Consider the following 20,369-nt stretch of genomic DNA (forward strand, 5'->3'; position numbering starts at 1 on the left):
GTAAAAGTGGTTCGCTGTGCCTTGTTTTGAACTGTGCAAAGTCAAGATATTCTGGGCTGAAATGGCACCCTGACTCTCCCCATTGCTGGGATGTATCAGGTTGGGTACTGGAAGGATAGACAGAATGACATTAACCTTGAGCTAACCTGTACATTACAGTAGCCAAAGGAGCTCTAAGCTAAAGATGGGCCAGTACGATCCCACAAAGGGGCAGCTGACACCAGGGATCTGTGGGAACTCTGATACCACAGAAAATTTAGGACCCGTATCTTTTACAGTGAAGACAATTAGAGCCTCAATCTGCAAACACTTCCATGTGTGCAAGAGAAGGACCAACACGACAGCCTGCCCAAGGACAAAGAAGTTTCAGGCTTTCAGTGTCAAAATTTCTTGCAATAACTGAGGAAGGCAACATTAGGCTATTCAGGAAACTTGCCTAGGAAGGTCCAGGAAAAGCAAATTCCACAGACTAGTAGAAATGATAGAAAATGTTCAGTGGTATCACTTAGCACATACAAGAGATTACACTTGAAGAGAGAAAACACTGGGTATTACCACTTAAAAACATATAGAGGGTTGCAGCTTTTCAAAAAAATGGACAAGTATTAAGGATGAAAGACAACACTATGGAGAGGGCACAATTAAAATGAACATATCTATGATCAAATATTCTGAAAAAATATTTTAATAAGCTCACATATTTAATCAGGGTAAATATATTACAATAACACATACATCCCTCAGCGACTAATGGCTTATATTCACAGTTTCAGAAGCTGAACTCCCCAATACTTAAATTCATCATAGCAATGTTATAAAGAGTCAGGCCAAAATCACAACTTTTTATAGCGGCAATGCCTCCTATTAATTTAAACCATTTTTCATAGCTGGTAATAAACACAGTTCTCGTTGCTGCAGGAGGTCAAGTTTACAGAATCTCAGTGATTTTCAGCTTGTTACTTAAAAGACTGAATATTCAAATGCAAGTAACACAGCATCAAGGTCAAAATACCTCCAATATCTGTTCTGTTGTGGAACAGAAGAGAATTGTAAGAAGCCCAGACATTTCCACTAGAGTTACCTACTACCAGTAAATCATGAAACTTCTGTTGCTTTTTTAAAGCTTCCCACAATAACTTAAAGCACACTTAAAATGTTGGTGGATAGTTTTACTCAACAAACTCTCTTACAGCTTAATAGATACATCTTGTATCAATTTATGCTGCTAAAGTTTCTACATAGGGTTTTTTTTAGCAAAATGCCCCAGAAGCAGGACATCCATGCTGAAATTGCTGCAACTCTTCCAAGACTTTTTGCGGTACAGAGAGGTCACTGAAGTAAAAAAATAATTCCCCCTCTCTCAAATACTGTGCCTGTAAAAAAATGAAAATCTTTAAAAATGCCACTTCCTCATTTAACATTTCACATTAGCTTTATAGTTGGACAACTGGTTGACAAAGAAGTAATTCAGACTGTTTTTTTCAGACTGAATGCACACGTTGGTAACGTGGTTATGCAACTGCTGTGTGCTAAATACTACCCCACTGCTCCTAAAAACTCTGCGAGGGACGGAAGTCTAATTAAAAAGTTTCTTGACTTTAAAGTAAGAATTCCCAATTCTGGTACACCTTTACTGAAAGTGCCCTGGAAACATAGGGTAAGGGAAAGTAAAACAAAGGCTGTGTGAGGTTTTCCTTGGAGGAAAAATTTTGGAAAACTGTTTGAAGAGAAAGCACAAGGCCCTGCCACAGTTATCAAAGTATACACATACTTAAGGCGTGAGGAGAACCTGTATTCAAATGTCTTAGATTACGATAAATAAATACTGCAAACATCTTAAATGAGGTATTTCTCAACACTGTGGTGTCACCTCTTAGCTGGATAATATTAACCTAGAAAAGAGGTACTAGTAAAAAGGTACGTATAAGGTAGTGTAATAGCTTTAGCATAATATGTACCTGGCTTGGTACATGATATTACCCACCTCAATCATATTTTCAGAAACATCATGTTTTTGTACTCACCTGTGCAGTAACAACACACTTTAAAGAAAAGAACAAGTGAAACTCATGAAGAATGGGGTCTACTTATTTTATTTCATCTTGTATTTGTGTTGTCAAAGCAAAGCATTCTACACATATTATTTAGCTATTTACTGCCATTCTACACCCATTATTGACCTAATTGCAGAAAGACAAATGCAGGGACAAACTTGTTAAAATGGGCATATTGATAATGCTTCTCCAACTTCAACAAATATTTATTTAGAAATAAGATACTGCTCATGGGTTTCTTTTATTAACAGTTAATGGCTCAATTCACAGAACTTTGAGACACCATGGAACATGTAGCAAAACACAATGCAATAATAGGCAATGTCTCTTCACTAAACATTCTTCAGAGGAAGAATTTTATGGTAACTGCTGAGCTACTGATTCAAATATCTAAATGGAAAGATTCTGGCAAGTGATGGATGGTAACTTTTAGATACAAGATGATCCCATATTTATTTATGTAGGCAAAAGCCCTTCAGTGTCACAGACATAAAGGAATTACTATCTGAAAATACTTGCATGTATTTTAAAATAATGTGAGCCAGCTTTATAGCAGGTATCATAGTATGATTGCAAGTTAGACATAGGAAAGATATGAAGAAAAAAACCAGTAAATCCAAGTCTTTTGATCTGTTTCAAAGCCAGCTAACATTGCAATGGCTTAAAAAAAGGAAAAAAACCCTACAATTAATTTTTGTTTTGTTTCTTAACACTAGTTTTAACTGTGAGAAATCATACTACTAGAGTATCTTTAAAACCACTCCTGTGAGATGTGGAAAAGTGAAAATGAAATGAAAGTTTGAGTCAGAATGGGAATTTTACTGTGAAAAAAATATCTCAAAACACTACAGTAAAATATTTTAATCACTTTGTTCTACAGCTTCTAATAATATAAAGTCAGATGTGGCATCTATTGATAATACCTCAGGAAAACAAAGTGTATCTATCTCTATATAAAAACCAGTTTGACTAATCTTAATGTCTAACGGTTTCTCACTAGTAGACTGATTTAAAACAAAAAGTTGTAAGATTTTCAATCTGACTAAATAGTTCTTCCATTATGACTGCTTACTAGACTGGCTGCTTCATTGTATCTGCATGAATGGATGAAAAAAGAGTTGAATGAGCTAAATATATTTTCCTTCAACATATATCTATGATTTCCCTCATTTTTTAAAAACAGGAAACATTTACAAGTCTTTTGGAGCTGTAGACTTATTTCTTGAGGAACTACTGATATGACACAGAAATACTTCAAAGTGTTATATGTGCCATACTTAGAACTTCCTGCCCAAGACATACAGGTGGTGTAACCAAAGCAAACCAATGGAATTTTAACATAGAATGAGTATTCCTTTACAGTTTTGCAAACAGAACTACGACAAACGGATCTCAAAAGATTCACTTTCCCAGTTCACACGCTGAAAACCATTTTAACAGATTTTTGATTGTGGTGTACAACACTAAGAGGTTGTTAGAATTCGCTTGCTCTTGGTAGCATGTGGCACTGACAGAACAGGTGCAGGCCACATAAATGCATTATTGGAAATAATACTTATACAAGTGGGCACCTCTGCCAGCTGTGGAATTCCAGACTGTTGGCCCTTTGTGGCCCTGAAATTCTTTGAATATGGAATGTATTTACCCTAGTTCAGCTGTGCAAGAAATATTTGAAATGGCAAACTCCCATAATGCTGTGCCCCAAAAACTTCCATTAAAAAGTGTATGTGTTGTTGTATAAATCCCAAGTCTGTTTAAAATTTCTTATAATTTTAAAAAGTCAAACCATTCAATCACATGAAATATTTAAATAGCAAAAAAGTCTTTCCGAAACTTAGAGAACATGTGCATTGTGCATTCAACTATCATAAAAACAACATCAGGTACTAACCTTTCACTCTACACTATGGTGCATGGCAAAACAATGTTCCAAATTGATAGTTATCACAGTGGAAAGTATGAACATTTCTTTTAAGCAAATTCACTGCCATAATGCTGCTATTTGTAATCTTCCTGCTGCTATTTCCTGGAAAAATGGGTGAAGCTGAGAGAGAAAAAAAAAGTAATAAAAACACGTCTTAAATTTAATCACTGTATTTCAGAGTCACATGAAATATCTTTGCAAAAATCTGGAACTTAGTATTTTTCTCTGCAGTTTGGAAGTTGAGGAAGGGAGAGATCCTCCTCTTGGAGCAAAAAAAGACTGGAGAATCAAATCCTGTTCCCTCCGCAGTCAGGGTAAATATTGCCAGCTGCTACAGGCACGGGTGGTAAGAGGGGCAGGATTTTCTTCTTAGTCCATGGGAACAAAAGTTTCCTTCAGCCCTATCACTTAATTTTAAAGTGGAATTTGTTTTATCCTGCAGACTAATAAGTACCCTAGGAGCTTGATTGGTTGGTGCTTAATGAAATTGCTTCTGCTGACATTAGATACATTAGGATACTGATTGAAACACTTAATGATCCCTCTTGATTTTAAATTGCTAGCTTAGATTTGTGAGATGCCATCAAAGTATCTTTTCCCTTCCTTTCCTCCATCCTAATCCTGCTTCTCCTTGCCCTTTTTCTGTTCATGATCCTTAAAGGTTGTGGCTCACTGGCAACAGTATGGTCACAAACCAAATGATAACACCATGTTGAACGCTGCATTGTTTAAAATATGCCAAACCCCACAATATAGACACTGAAAGACAGTCATCTTTCAAATACAATTTTTTGATTCAAAGCTCAAACTATTCGTAAATGTGGCAACACTGAGAATTCTTAATATAAAGGGAAATCCAAAGTCAGAGTAAACTTTTACTTTTCAAAATATTTTCTGAGAAAAGATAATCCTGTAAATGTAAAAACAAGTATAAAAGCGTTACTTTTGAGCTTGAATGTGGAAGACAGTAAGACATTGGCAGAAAATGATGCTGGAATGGCATTTCTCTGACAACAAAGCTGTTTTTCATGCTCTTATACAAAATTGCATACCGTATCACCTTCCAGTGGGAAAAGTGTATGTCTTATGGGCATAATGACAGCTTATCCTCAAATATTGTTAAACACTACAAATACCAGGTTTGGAAACTTTGCCTGAAGAGGGGAAAACCACAATAGCTGTAAAAAGTTCCATTTTCCTGGACAAATGTTATCAAGGCTCTTGAGATGAAATTGTACTTACAAAAGAAAACTAAAACCTGCTGTGTCAGAAGCTTTTAGGAAAAAAAGTGAATATACTGAATTTTATGCTTAATATAAACCTTAAGACCACAGAAAATAAAAAAGTAGAAGTTTTTGTACATTTTAGCACCATTGTAAAGTTGGACTTGAATGCCGGTTCTGTCACCGCGGCTGTACCTTGCAGCTGGTGTAGCCAGTATGAAGCTCGTTGACTTCAGTGATCTTTGAGAGAAGAGTAACTGGATGTGCCCATCACAACAAATAATATATTTGCCTTTTTTCTTTCTTTTTTTTTTTTTTGTATTTTTAAAATAATTTGGAGCTTTATTTTTCTTGGGCAGCCAGAGTGCATTTCTGTCAGCTGAATCCAAGTCCGAGTCCTTTTGGTCTCTGGATGGCTCGTATGGGCTCTGCTATCCCTTTGCCGTCTGGTCCAAGGCCCGTGCCTGGGGTCCAGCCCATACTCTGAAGCATTCTGTTCCCAATGTTGTTTTCTGGGATTGGTTGGGTGTTTTCTCCTACAAACCCTGAGATTAAAGAAACACACAGCATTAATCAGCACTGCCTGCCATGCGGAGAAGAGCAGGATAATCTCCCATAAAGCTCTAAACCTTCTTATTCTCCTAATTCATCTAACAGGTTGCTAGAACAGGCTGTCTTTGCACATGTTGACCTCTTGACTGCATACGATTCTAAATAATACAGTCTTATGCTTTATTTTTAATTTATGGAAGACTCATTCAGTTTTTAAGTATGACAAGTTTTGTCACAGATCTTTTATATTCCACTACAGCGGATGTTATATCAGCCTCAAAGAATGTAAATCACCTGCACAATTCTACCAATACACTGGTAAGATTACCTGAATTTCTAGTCCTATACAGTTACTAAGCAGAAACACATCATACTAACCTGACCATCATTCCATTCTTAGCAATATTTATTATTGCTGAAGATCTCCTTCAAGAAAACCTGATAAAGAAGTTCTGATTAAACCAGTACAGCTGTTACAGAAACAGTACAGACAAGTGGCCACCTACTCTGAAATTCGGCTTTATCTTTACTCAGTTTCTGTTTTACTGAACACTGTGAGATTTGATACATCCAAGTTTACTTTTGGTATTTTCAATGTTTTTAAGTGCTGTTTACACTTTTCTCTCCATAGCATTGAGACATCTGAGAAAAACTGCACACATACTAAAGAAAAGTGTCAGCACTGCAAGTCTTAGTGTAACTGATTTATTTTTTTAACAACAGCTTATTTTTTTTTTCTCCATAAAGGCATCATCAAAAAAACCAAAAAGAGATGAAAATAACAAAGCTGTTTCTTCCCCTTCACCCAAATCCTCAAGCCAGAGTTTGGAGATGATGCATGGATAAGCCTTCCTATTTATAACTACCTTGCATGAGGGATACAAATGATACTTATTTCAAGGATCTGCATTAAAACTTATCAAGTTCCACCATGCAAACAATTTTGGAGAGGGATGATGTTGTTGAACTAACACAATTGCATGCAGGCAGCTGGATTTTGTTTTCAGCATTATTCAATATCTTCCTCCCTCTGACAGAACAAAAAGCCCCTTCTGTGTCCTCAGCTTCCAAAACTATCTGTTTAATTATCTACCTATTTATTCTGGTCTGCTATTTTTTTAAAAATTCTGCAGACTACAGTTTTGTGTTTTTGAAGACTACAATGTCTTCAGTCAGGAATTTACCATTGACAAGCACCTGGTTTATAATTATATTAACTTAAAACAAGAACGCAAGAAAAGTGAACGTGAGCTTCTGAAAAACCTAATTTATCAAACACTCGCACACAAAAAGCAATGCTCACAGTGGAAACCACATACACAGACAGAAATTGAAAACAAGATGTGCACATTAAAATCCTCATGATGATTGTGATGATGAACTTGCAGTACTCCAGCATTATCCACTATAGATTTGTTCATATTCAGTAAAACACTGGCTACATAAAAGGCAGACAGCTTTCTACTATCTCAGTTCCTGAGTCAAAGAAAAAAGGGAGTGCACTGGGGGAAGGCATCCTTTAATACTGGTTTGAAGCTAGGCTTAATGCTAGGCTTAAAATAAAGGCTTTTAAGTCAGCAGCCTCCAGTCCCCGAGAGGATTCCTCTTGAACTGACCAGCACAAAATTCAATGTCCAAGACTTCCTTTCTTTTCAGGCCCCCACAGGCAGAGGCAATTTTTATACAGATGAGTCCCTGGCACTGCCTGGCATACACAACACAGGCTTTGCAACCTTCCTAGCTCCTTTGCAATTTTCCAGCTCAGAGAAAAGGAAAGAAAAAAGGGTACTGTTCAACAAAAGTTCTGTTAAGCCTCACAGGTAAAATCCTGGAAGTTTTGGTCCAGTTTTTCTAAGAACAGATGATAAGAAATGAAGCATCATTCCAGTAAATGTCTGTGGAACAATTAAGGAGGAAACTTAAAGGGGAAGAAAGATTGAACAGATCAGCTAAGCAGGAGAGAGTGTATTTAATGACATCTAAGAACTGGAAACATTAAACCACTCATAATGCTGCCTAGGCAAAGGTAGCAATGCTGCTGGAACAGTATGCAAGGCATAAACTGACACAATGTAAAAAGCTTTTTTTGTTAGTCTATTCGGGGGAAAAACCCACAGACCTTTCCCTGTAACAGATGTACCTTTCTTGTATTTCAATTCTGAAGACAGCCAATGGAATCTCACAAAGAAGATATATGAAAAAACAATCTGTACCCTGACATGTTATTTAGTAAACCAGTGTTTCTATTTTTGATACTTTTTGAAGTAGCTTTCTTTTTTTTTTTTTTTTTTTTTTTTTTTTTTTTTTTTTTTTTTTTTTTTTTTTTTTTTTTTTTTTTTTTTTTTTTTTTTTGGTGACAGGATAATTGGAATAATTTGTTTTTAAAGACATTTAAGTACTTCTAGAATGTACACTGTAAGTATTTTCCCCTTCACTGTACATACGTTTCTATAGGCTGTTAAAAGCTGAAGCTCTCCCTCAGAGTTCTGTTTTACTCTTGTATGGCACCAGAGTTAAAAAAAAAAAAAAGAAAGAAAAAGAAAAAAACAAAAAGAGAGAAGACAAACCACAATAAACTTGGCTTCACAATCCACTTTTGGGTAAGCAGTCAAACAACATACACTGTCCAAAGAATAATGTGTTTGGAGGCTTTCTATTGCAGCAAGAATAAGGCAAAATCAAAACCATACTTTCAACCATCTTGCCTATATTGCTAATTGACTAATTACCCCTTCTTGTAAATGAGGTGAATATGGATAACTCTTATTTGAATTGTGAAAAATATTTAATATATGCAGACCATTCTTTTCCAGTTTAGTCAGTTTTTATATAAGTACTATCTATATCTGTCTTTAACATTCCTGCAATTTTCACCCATCATTTGAAAAATTTATCTGTAATGCAAGATATTTTACTTGAATCCAAAGAATATGGATAGTGGTATTGCCCTCTTCTTCCATTTCATGAGCAATCAGCAATTGGGGAAAAAAAAAAAACATTTGCATTGCTGATTGACTGCATGACGGGAGAGAGCTCTTAAAAATCACGCTACACTGTGTGCTATTCCCCTGACCCCCATTCCTGTGCTTTGGGCTTTTATTTTCTAATTAAAAGCAGTAATTGTCCTTGCAATATTCATCTTCAAGTTCAGTTTTTAATTCATGCCTATGGCACTTCTTGGACTAGCCAGTAGGGCCTGTTAGAGAGAACGGTCCAAGCACAGTGGCCTTGAAAACGGCTGTGCTACCTCTGGGACGTGTTCAGTCTTGACCCACCCAGGAGCAAGAGCAAAATCAACCCACTGCGTCGTCCCACAAAAAATAACTATGCAAAATCAGATTAAAAAAAAAAAATTGGAGGGACATTTTTCTAAGGTTATTGCTGTATGAGGTTTTCTGGGGCTCCAGGAGTTACAAGGAAGTCTCTGCACCAGTAATTTGTAGGAATCTCCTGTGCAGAGCCTTTTCTTTCTGTAGACTGAAAATGTTTTTAGCAACCATAACAACTGGTTCCTGATCTACCAGATGAATATTCTGCATGTAGAAGTGGCTGCTGTTATACAAGTAAGGAGGAACAGTAACTTCTTTGAAAAGACAACACTATGAAATACCCTCACTTATGCTCCTTTTTGTAATATTGCCAATTGAAAGAAAAAAAGACCATCCTCAAACCTTTGTGTGTATGAATAGACACACTTCAAGGTCTACAAGTATTTTGCATATGACCTTACATACATGGAACATGAAACCTATGTAAGTGACAAAACTGGGAAGGGGAAAACAAAAAACTCATCACATTTTTAAAATTTTGATATAATATTTATGATGGCATTAAAGGCAGGTTTCAATGAAAAATAAAGGTATTTAATTTTTTCTTAACAGCTGTTGAGACAGGTATGTCCTGGTTAAACAGTACACTAGCATTCAGTGCCATACCCTTGATTTTACAGTGATTGCCATGAATTAATTTAATTCCATCTGTAAGCTAAAATCAGATCAGAGGTCTAATGCTGCTGCAGGCTCCACATCTGTTTAATCATTTTTGGATACAGCAGCTTGCAAAAGTTCAGCTTTTAAATTTGCTTCGTGTTTAAGAAACAATGTTACACCAGTGTACAACATTCTCATCAGGAAACAAATGAGCCTATGAACAGTTTTCATCTGACAGATCCATTTTATTTGCAAAATGCTTCTAAAAATTAAAAGCTCAACATTTAAGTTATCGTGCATTATAGAACAATAAAGGAACTGTGACCCCATAAACCACTATTGTGACAATATTTATTTGTATGGTCCAATGGCTGGATAAGACCAACATCAAGCATGTTTGGTTTATATTGGTCTGAATAAAATCAGAATACAGATAGGTTCAGTCTTCAGATAACCCTTTTTAAGAAAATGTAGTTTGGTTCCCCCCTCCTCAGTTGTAAGAAACAAATGAAGGCATAGTGAAGTAATTTTGTCTCTGGCACCAAACTATTTTTGATGTTAGGAAAACAGGTTTTTAAACAGCTCTGGGAAAATGACACTGTACATAAATATAGTCTTGCCCTTTCATCTTTCTTTTATATGATTAAGACTTGTGAGCAGAACAGCAATGCCTTCGCAGAGCATACCACAACTATTATTTCCTCTTCTATCGCTCCCAGCAGCCTTAAATCCTTTAAATCCTTTCCTAGAAGGATCTCTTTTTTGCTTGGGTAATTTTTGCAATACATGGCCTGCTAACCCTTACCCCCTACCCTGGATCTCACTTATGTCTATCACAGCAGAGTCAGTCTTTCTACCTCAAATCTTCCAAGGAGCATTGTGGATGGTAATTCACTTGCGTAATTGGCTCAAGAGATGAAAATCTTGTATCTGCCTCTCTTAGCCACTAATCTATCCAGCTGACTGCAAGCCTAATTGGCAGCTTGTTTAGTAATTTGGCTCCTAAAGTGTTGTATTGATGTTGGATAAACAGCCAATGGAAGGAGAAACGATACATGCTGCTTCTCTTTAAAGCTAGTGCACTTTCTCCCTCATTTTCTGAAAGCATTTAATATTTCATCTATTCTTTTTCTTTTCTGACTCCTATCAGATGAGCTCAGAACAGCAGGGACTGATCCTGATACACAAGACAATTTTACAGGGAATGCAATCAGAATAATATATTGCTGTAGTCTATCTTTCTACGCCAGCTCTAACTAGCAAAATGGGAATCAGACTGCCTAGATGTTTATGTTCTTAAAATTGTTTTGGATAATTGTGCAGTCAGCATCAGAAGCACAGCCAACACCCATACAGTGATTTTAAAAATCAGTACCTGCAGTGGTTTTCAAAATTCAGTATACTATGGCTGTATATGTAAAAAAGAAAACAAAAAAGTTCCCAAACTAAAGCAACTCAGCTATGAAAATGCTATAAAATTATTTAGCTAATATTTGAGACTGCATTACTATACCAGACTTCAACATATCGCTCACACTCAGCTACCTAAGACTGCCTAAAGAGTAACCCTAGGATGATTACAGTTCAGGTGAATCTGCTTGCACTGAATTTTATTCTAGCTAACAGAGAGATAAGAATAGTAGAGAGGATATAGCTATGATTTCAGCAGGTGCTGGAAACCTCCACATTGACCCAGCACCCACAGCAGAGTTTTGTAAATATCTGCACTGCCACAGTTTCATTCCTACTGCCCTGTCACAAGGGGGGTATTAAAGGAACAGTTGCATAATTGTGGCCTGGGTGAATGTTCTCTTTCTTGCAGCATAGACTCTAGATTTAAACCCATTTTCAACTATCCTGAATATACAAATATGAATTCACACACCAATGAAAATTGAGACAGTGAATTTTAGGTACAACTGGTTATCCAGTAACACAGATCACTTGGAATTAGAGTTGCCGATGCTCTTCTTTTTCCATTCTTTATTGGACTACACAGTGTGTGGAGTTAAGCATCATGCCCATTCAGTCTTTACTACTATTAAATTGGTTGGAAGTGCTGGTATCATTAGATTCCCATTTACCCCTCTGTAAGGGGAATGTCTTGAATACCCAATACTGATTTTCACTTGGGTCCAAAGGAGATCAGTTTTGTGCCTTGTCTATGATGACAGAAACACTGCCACTGGATGGTACTTTGGGAGAAGTATTCTCACTGAGGAACATTCCAAAGTTCTGTTCAAACCCCTCAAAATTCAGCAAAATTGATCCCATCTGATATGCATTCCCTGACTTTTAGAGAAAGACTTGCAGCCTTACACTGAAACCTACAGGGAAAGGATTTAAATCCCATTAATATTGTGGAGTAAGCTGGAGAGCACAGTTTCTGTTAATTTCAGCAGTATGATGGAGGATTAAGCTCGTATTAGGACTATGCACATCACTGTAGCTTTATCTGACACTAAACTCAAGTTGGGATGGATTGGCAGGATACTGGAGGCGAAGTTCCACTTCTGTTTCCTGTTCTGTGTCTATGTGGTTGGAGCATTATCTTCAGGCAAATTATCTTAATTTAAAAATGAAGATTAAGTAATTAATCCTAGACAAAGATGTCTGCATATTTTTTACTATGGCTAAGTAACCATTTGCCTATTTATTTATTTATTTATTTATTTATGCAAACAGTGTTCACTGCTAGCCCTCTGTCAGTAATGAAGGCATCAGAACATGAATCTTAGTTATTACCTCAGCATTGGTAGTGTCAATATATAGGCTGAAAGGTAAACTCTTATAATCAATAAATCCAAATTTCCTCTTGTAGTGGAAATCCAAAGCAAAAATCTTCTTTGTGAAATCCAAGGCATGACAAGTATGTACAGCAGATTTTATCTCAAACTTTTCCACCACTTGCAAAGATTGTACAGTATAGACAGAAAAGAGAAATCCAAACTTACTTGCACTGGAAACCCGATCAATGAATTTCATTTTCTCACATCTTAAACAGGTATTTTTATTTCTCTGAAGTGCCAAAAAATTCCTGCATAAAGCTACCAGGTTTATGCATAGACATCCTTCCTTATTCAAAAAGTAAATTATATGCTGAAAAACCTTTAAGAAAAGTGATTTTTGCATAAGCTATACCAGGGACTATTTGCAGGAATGCTCCTTATTCCCTCAGGAGAAAGAGAAACTAGTCACCATCAACCGAGAGGATGTTGTGGAGAGCTAGGATAGGAAAATATGTTGACTGAGGAAAAACCACACGTATTTCCCCCATGCACATTTCAACTCCCAAACCACCTGTGGTTAACAAAAGTCCTCTGGTATTACCAACCTAAAACAGATTGACAGAAATATCAGGCACTTCTTCCATTGGTTGAGTTCTAGGAAAACTATAGCATGCACATCCACCCATCTGAAAGAGGTGACGGTTCTAACATACTGCAAATGAAACGGAGGTGGTTCCTCTCTGTGGGGAGCCACTTTATGATGATACCTGGCAGAGAATGTGCAGAACTTCCAGAGCACATAACTGCCCTTGAGGATGGGTCTCCCTACCGATATCTCTCAGTTTCATTCAAAGCTGTTCTCCAGGGTACAACTGTTTAATGAAACAAACCTTTGGAATGTGCAAAAAAAAATGCCCAGTTTAGCCTTTTTTTGCAGAAATTTCCTCTGCATTAAGGATGCTATCATTGGTGATATTCTCTGTTAAGCTGGTTTATGATTCTTGAAAGTGAAGAGAAAAAAAGTTCCATAAAAGCATAGAATTTCTCAACTTGGAAGGGACTCAAGAGGATCATCAAGTTAAGCTCCCAGCAGAAGCAATTTGAATGCTTTCCACAACCAGAAACCGCTATCTTAGGAAAGACTCCTGGATTAATTTGGGGAATTATTTTTTAAGTTTCCACTTTTCAGAAGACAACAGCACTTAGAAAAGACAGGTACAGTCATATTCTATCAACCTGAACGTTTTTTCTTGACTTTATATGGCTGTGCTTACAGCCTGCAGAATATTGTTTTATCTCTAGATCACTAGAGATGGATCACTAGATTCCTAGATCAAATCTAAGAATTTTCCAGTATAAGCTTGGTTCTTGTTGCATTGTGTGTCTTCTAAGGCTTGTTGCTGAATTTTCTTTGTTATTCTGGCGTTGGTATGTAAGAGGCCCTACCTGAATCAGGCACCTCACGCTCAACATGAAAAGCCTTTTGCTTCGAAGGGACAGCAGTTTCCAGTACTGGATGGCACTCCGCAATCTTTTAACTTCGTAACTAATTTAGTCAGACAATATGGTAGAAGGAACAAACAGAGGGAAGTCCCCAAAGTTTTATCTGTTGCAGAAACCAACCAAAGAAAAATGAGTGTCCATAGGCTGGCTAACCAAGCAGGCATGACGTATACGCCAGAAACGACTTCGGCAGTAAGGATAAGAAATGGCAAAATCCAATAAGGGAAAGTGTTCGTGACACATGCCAATGTTGCATTGCCCTGTGACAAGGGATTTCTGCCTATGGAGCTGTACATTTAGTAGATAGAAAATCAGTGAATCAAGCTAAAAAGAAAGCAGGTATAAATTAGTTTGTCTAGAGTTTTGGAAATTTACAGTCACTTCATCCAAGCACCCAGAAGTCTACCTTTCCTTTGCAACTATTTCACTAAATTGACCTTCACCACAAACTTAGCTTCAGCCACCTCTGTTATCACACCGTAATCACAATCTTTTTCAAATCATCATTTTGGTACTGCAGATATTCAGGTCTGATTTTTAATCACTGACATATTAAGCATCAGCAAAATAGTTTGCTTAGCTGTTACGCTGGCAATTTTTAAAAAGGAATGAAAACATGTACCCTTTTGATTACCTTGTTAAAGTGAGCCATGATGGCATTATAGCAGTGCTCAGTATTTCTGCTGTAATTAAGAATCTGTCATATTTTTCATTAAAACACATTCTTTAAAATGAGACTTTTAACTTGGTCATTTCAATCAGCACCAGCCTGAAGTGTAGCATGTGCATGCAACATGCCAACTAGATAAAGAAAATGACATCTGAAATTTGCTTTTGCAAAATGTAAATATTAAAGTGCCCATAACATTCACAGTAATTTATCTATTTTATATACGCATTTTCTATATTTAAAGTACAAAATAGCTTTCTCTTTTTATAATTGGTTTTTGCAGGTTTTCAACACTGCTCTCCACACTGTAAAGCAAACAATGTGACATCAGAGTAAAAAGAATGTTTTGAAATAGAAATAAATGGCTGTTTACAAGGCATACAAGTAAAACTTGACTTTTTTTGTCCTGAATCACACTTTCTAGAACCTGTAAATTAAGTTAGTATCGTCCCACAGATAAAAAGCAGAATTTGATGTTTTTTTTTTTCCAAAATTTAAGACTTAGAGGTTAGTTATTTTAAAAAAAATCTAAAAAAAATTTAAAACATATCAGGGATTTAACACGAGATGACAAAAAAAACCCAAAGCCTGTAGAAGCTTGAAGAAGACAGTCAATTGGAAAGGAACTGCTTAAACTAAATAATCTAATACTGAAATTACTGTAAATACTCCCAATGAAAGTGTTTCAAGCAGTAACAATCCTTTGCAAAGAGTGTCTTTTCTCTTGCAGAAAATTTTTTCGTTGCTGTTGTTGCTATTTTGTTATTATTTACGTTAAACTGGATCCAGTTCTGGTAGGGCTTTTTCCATGACAATGGATTAGTTTGTCTAAGAGGTTTTTATAAAAACTTGAGAGCACTCTTATTGCTGCAGAGGAATATATCAGGGTGTCATATGAAACAGCTCTACCACTTGGGCAGTTGGAGGGTGCATAAGGTCATTGGAAATGACCTGGTCCCAGATGTGAACAGAATCACTGAAATAATATTGGTATCATGGAAGAAGCTGTGCTAAAAAGTATTTAAGATGTCCAACACCTAATTCTTGAATTGTAGGAAGTAAACAGTTTTTACTAGTATTGGGTTTTAGTTGATTAATTGTGTAGGTTCAATAATACGCAAATGGGATATATCACACATCCACAAACCAGAAAATTTATCTTAGTAAAAAAGACAGAATATGACACTACTGTCAGCTCCTAACCATCCATTGTCTCACATTTTCTTCATTGCTTTTAACATATATTTTCTTCACCTTTACAAATGACATTTTTGAAACTATAAAATGCTCTGTGCTGCTCAAACTTTCTTGCTTCAATAGTTTCTCAATGCTGTACAAGTAAAGCTACATCCTTTGTTACTAATATACACAAACCTATTGGTATGTGACTTTGACTGCAGGCTGAGAACAGGCTATAAATTTAGAAATCAATATCTAACTCTATCAATATTCATTTTACTTTTTCAATACAAAATACAAAGGTGAAAGAGCAGTAAATAAGCTGGAGTACTGAAATAAATTGGGTGTTCTTGTCACAATTAATAAATGTTTAACCAATCACACTGCTTGCTATAAAAGTCCATGGCTTTGTAAGGTGTCTGAAAGTAGCAGGTGCTACCCTTGTGAGACTCAAAACCAGGGAACACGTTTCGATACCTGGTTAAGATCACCAGTCATTCTCAGCAGTACTACTGGAGCTAAAGATATAAATGTCCATTTTCAACACTGGGCATATTGCTACAAGAATTAATTTACCAATATAATTTTTTTCAAATGCAGATGAAAATTTCAAAAATACTGTTTTATCAACATATTAGGTGAACCTTTTCTGATTTGCCGCTCATACAGCTGAAGAAAACACCTACAGTTAATGATTCATTTACAGACAGCCTTTCAAGTTTCACTATGGTGTTAAATATGGACAATTATTAGGAGAATGCTTTTTTTATTTCCAGTTTCTGTTCATGTAAACAGCTTTTGTTCTTTCTTTCAAAAAAAAGTTCAAAAATTCTTCTACCTAATATCTAGTCCTCCTATTCCTATATCTTAACTAACTAAAACTCCTGAAAAAAGAACAAACTCAATCCTTCTGCCTAGAACAAAATTGAAATGATTATCTTGAACTTGAAAATAAAAAAAAGGCACACTAGTTAAAAGTTACCCCATATATACCTTTATCCACCATTATTCTCTGTCACTCTTCACATAAAGGCAAACTTTGGGGCAAAACAATCTCTAAAATTGTGAATATATGGATTCATAACATTGAATGACCACATATTTGCCTTAGTATCAAAATATTGGCTTTGCATAGTTACGCAGAGGAGCCAACTTGTAAAATAAAATTCTGAACAGCGAAAGCCCAAGGTAAAATGAATAATAAAATTAATTTCATGATACTTGATACCCTCTCAGTACAAAATGACATCCTCTAGTACTTGAAAGTTTTGAAGTGAAAATCACCTTGTAGAAATAATTATATTATTCTCTCTTCAGCCATTAAGTATCTTTCTTTCTCACTTCACATATGTTCAGAGTCTTAGAAGCTGACCCACAGATTCTCTTTTTTCATACTGGTGCCACTAAGGTGCCTTTATAACATTTTTAATATTATTCCTGGTCTGTTTCTGCCACTGAGATTTGAAGCGAAGAAGTTTCAGGAGAGGGAATTCAGTTGGAATACAAATATTAGGCTTCTCTAAAGACATCTACTTAAAATATATTTGAAGAATTCTATGTGTTGCAAATGTTGCTATAGTAATTTATACATGACTAGGACATGCAAACCAAATTTCCATATTAGCAATATATAAAAAGTCTCACATGGGCACACACACAATCTAATCCTTCTAGTATGCACATATATAATTAACATAACAAACTGATGAGAGTCCTATAAATCACTGCTAAGTATTGAAAAAGTCATTTTGCAGCTGTGACATCAGCAAAATGCATCCAATGGTTGTGACCTTGCATCTGTAAAAATCTTTCACAAATGTGCTTGCAAGTGCTTCCTGTTTAATCTACAGCACTGATTTTAAAGCTGTGTTTCACAGACTTATCACCACATTTTCAATTGTTTGCCCAGGAATTCACATCCTATCTTTATTGTGCAGGATATTTAGAGCATTCATATGCATTCCACACAAAAAAAAGATACCTTATGTCTCCTTCCTTGTAATGCTTGAAGAGACATAAGCGGTAATCTTTGCTGTCTCAGTGCATGAAGAAAGATTTATTCTTTTTAAAGAAGTGCTGTGCTACATAGCACTGGAAATTGGAAATGTTTGAGGGAGAATGAAGAGAGCCTATTTATTTCTTAATCTCTATTAATAAATAAGGATAGAACGTTTCTGAAGTTATATGGGAAGTTACTGAATTTATCAAGCATTTCCTCAGGTCACTGACCTACTGCTTCGTATTTAGAGATTTAACATCTTGTGGTTTGTGCTCTGTCCCAGGGAAATTGGTTACCTGTGGGTCCTGGCAGGGGAGCAGCTTTCCTTCTCCGCTTGATGTCTCCCATGCACAATGACCCCAAATGTACACTGGTTTGCCTGCAAGTAATTATAGGAGAAAACTATTAACAAAGGAAGAAAACTGCCTCATAAATACATATCTTGTATAATCTGAACCTATATCAAAACATTCTCAACCAAGATGTAGATGCACAGTCAAGCCACCAATCTTGTTTATATAGAAATATAATTATGTTTGTTGACAAGCACTCAGTATCTAAATGCAGCATCACAAATTGTTACTGGAATGAATAAATATAAAGGGAATGCTTTTTAATTTTAAAAACTGGCAATCTTTCTAGCTCAACATAAAACAAAACCACTGTTGCTCCTGACAGGAAAATAGCTAAGATTAATTATCTAAACAGATCACAATACTGTTTGTAGGTTATCAATTGGCTAGTAATCCTTGAATGCCAGAGCAGCATTTATTATATGGAAAATTTTATCAATTTTTTGTAAAGGTAAGATGAAGAATGAATGAGAAAACATGAAACAGTAAAGTCTTCAAATGTGCATGAAATAAACTTGTAGCACAGCAATTTATCCTGTTCTAATTCACTGGCAAGTTGTGAGAATACTGTGGAAGCACAGTATCTGGTAGACTCCTTAAACAATTATGAGCTTACACTTGGAGACGGGAAAATTGGTGTAGCTGCAGAGGAGGGCAAACAAACAAATCCTACTGCATTAAAGACAGCTATTAGAAGTCAGACACCACAGAAAATGGCAAATGTGGAATTTTCAGATGATGAATTTTGGAATAGAATCTTGAAGGACAATTACAGTTAGTATTTTTCTTAAAATAATGTACAGTGCCTGCAGAATTGAATACATGTAGCTTTTTTTTTTTTTTTTTTTTTGTAAGAACTAGAACAGAAGGGGGAAAATGCAGTGATTTCTGAACTGCACAATTTTAATATGTCTCCATAAATGTTACAGAGAATGGTGTTTCTTACCACAGAAGTGTAGTGAATTTTGATAAAATTACAAGGTAAAAATTGTATCTGACAATCTACTGTAGCATAGTAACATCTCTGTCTCAGTGTGGATATATGACTTACCCTTTACTGCATTTATAAACTTTTTAAAGCTGTGCTGCTTCTAAATGAATAACAAATGGTCATATAATGTTGAGAGACCTCAGATCTGCTCAATAATGAGTGACAACAATGCCTCGATGAATAAGATGTCAATGTACAATCCTCTGCATATTTTTTCTAAAAAGTTACAATAAATTAACAAGTACCACAGGGTTTGTATTTAAGTAATAAAATATTCCAAGAAACTCAAGTTTCACAGAGAAGTGCACTCTAGCTTCACCTAGTGAACCCCTATTTCAACACTTATTTCTTACTGTTTTAAGACAGATGTTTTCCTTACAATTCTAAGTTGAAATTGTATCCTATTTTAACATCCAGAAACTGAACACAGTTTCAGGGTGATAATTTTTAGTTCTAAATTTAAAAAGAAATGAATAGGTGTAACCCTTTCATAACTGATTTTGCGATAAAGAAAATTAATACTTAAATACAAAATGGGGAAAAAATTGTTTGCACACAAATGTTTGAGGTATTTGATCATCAATAGATCAGTATTTACATTGGAATCAAACATGCAGAATAAGTTGTGTGAGAAATTATATGTTCTACAGTGAGCAACTCTTGTTTTCTGAATGAAAAAGGGGGAAAGTCTCCAAGAATACAAGTAGGATGAAAGATAAAAATTAATAAAGTCAGGCAATTGAACCTGAAGACCTGAGCCACAGCAGTAACAGTGAGCAGCATCTGAGTTATTTTACCAGAATTGATTATCTGTTACACTACATTGAGATATCTAGATTATTGATCTGCAAGATTATGGTACTGGGGTCTCCCCACTTTTCCTCCAGGCACACGGAATGGAGTTGCAACAAATAACACTAAGTAAGGACTACTTTGTTATTGTTGTCACCCTTCATGTAGAACATAGCAGTTACTTTTTAATTTAAAATCAATGAACGTCTGAAAGGCAGCCTTGTTCCTTCAGCATAAATGAATCATTCGCCTTTGCCGAGCACAACAACCTGATCACCAGCCAAGGTGAGAGTGGGTATTTCTTTGTTGTCGTTGAAAATTCTGTACACCACAAATAAATAACGAAACGCCAGAGTACCAATTAAGCTTTGTCAGACCCAGTGTGATGGCCACTACCACCAAATATTCAGCTGACTTGTGACTCTAAAGAGCCACTTGCCTTTGCCAGAGCTTAACATTTGATATGTTATA

The 20,369-nt window shown here is 35.9% G+C and overlaps 1 protein-coding gene across 1 annotated transcript in view; it reads right to left on the reverse strand.

The window, feature by feature from the left end:
• Window positions 1–5,495: 5,495 nt before the first annotated feature.
• Window positions 5,496–20,369, reverse strand: part of GPATCH2 (G-patch domain containing 2) — a 119,244-nt gene continuing 104,370 nt past the window's right edge. The window contains exons 9-10 of the mRNA XM_027897308.1: window positions 18,059–18,141; window positions 5,496–5,746 (exon numbers count right to left, since the gene is read on the reverse strand). Coding sequence (XP_027753109.1) covers window positions 5,577–5,746; window positions 18,059–18,141 — 253 coding nt within the window. The 3' untranslated portion in view covers window positions 5,496–5,576. The remainder of the gene's footprint in view (window positions 5,747–18,058; window positions 18,142–20,369) is intronic.

This window comes from Empidonax traillii, unplaced genomic scaffold (genome assembly GCF_003031625.1).
Source record: "Empidonax traillii isolate 1590-97213 ecotype Southwest subspecies unplaced genomic scaffold, ASM303162v1 scaffold535:size1322822, whole genome shotgun sequence".
NCBI lineage: Eukaryota > Metazoa > Chordata > Aves > Passeriformes > Tyrannidae > Empidonax > Empidonax traillii.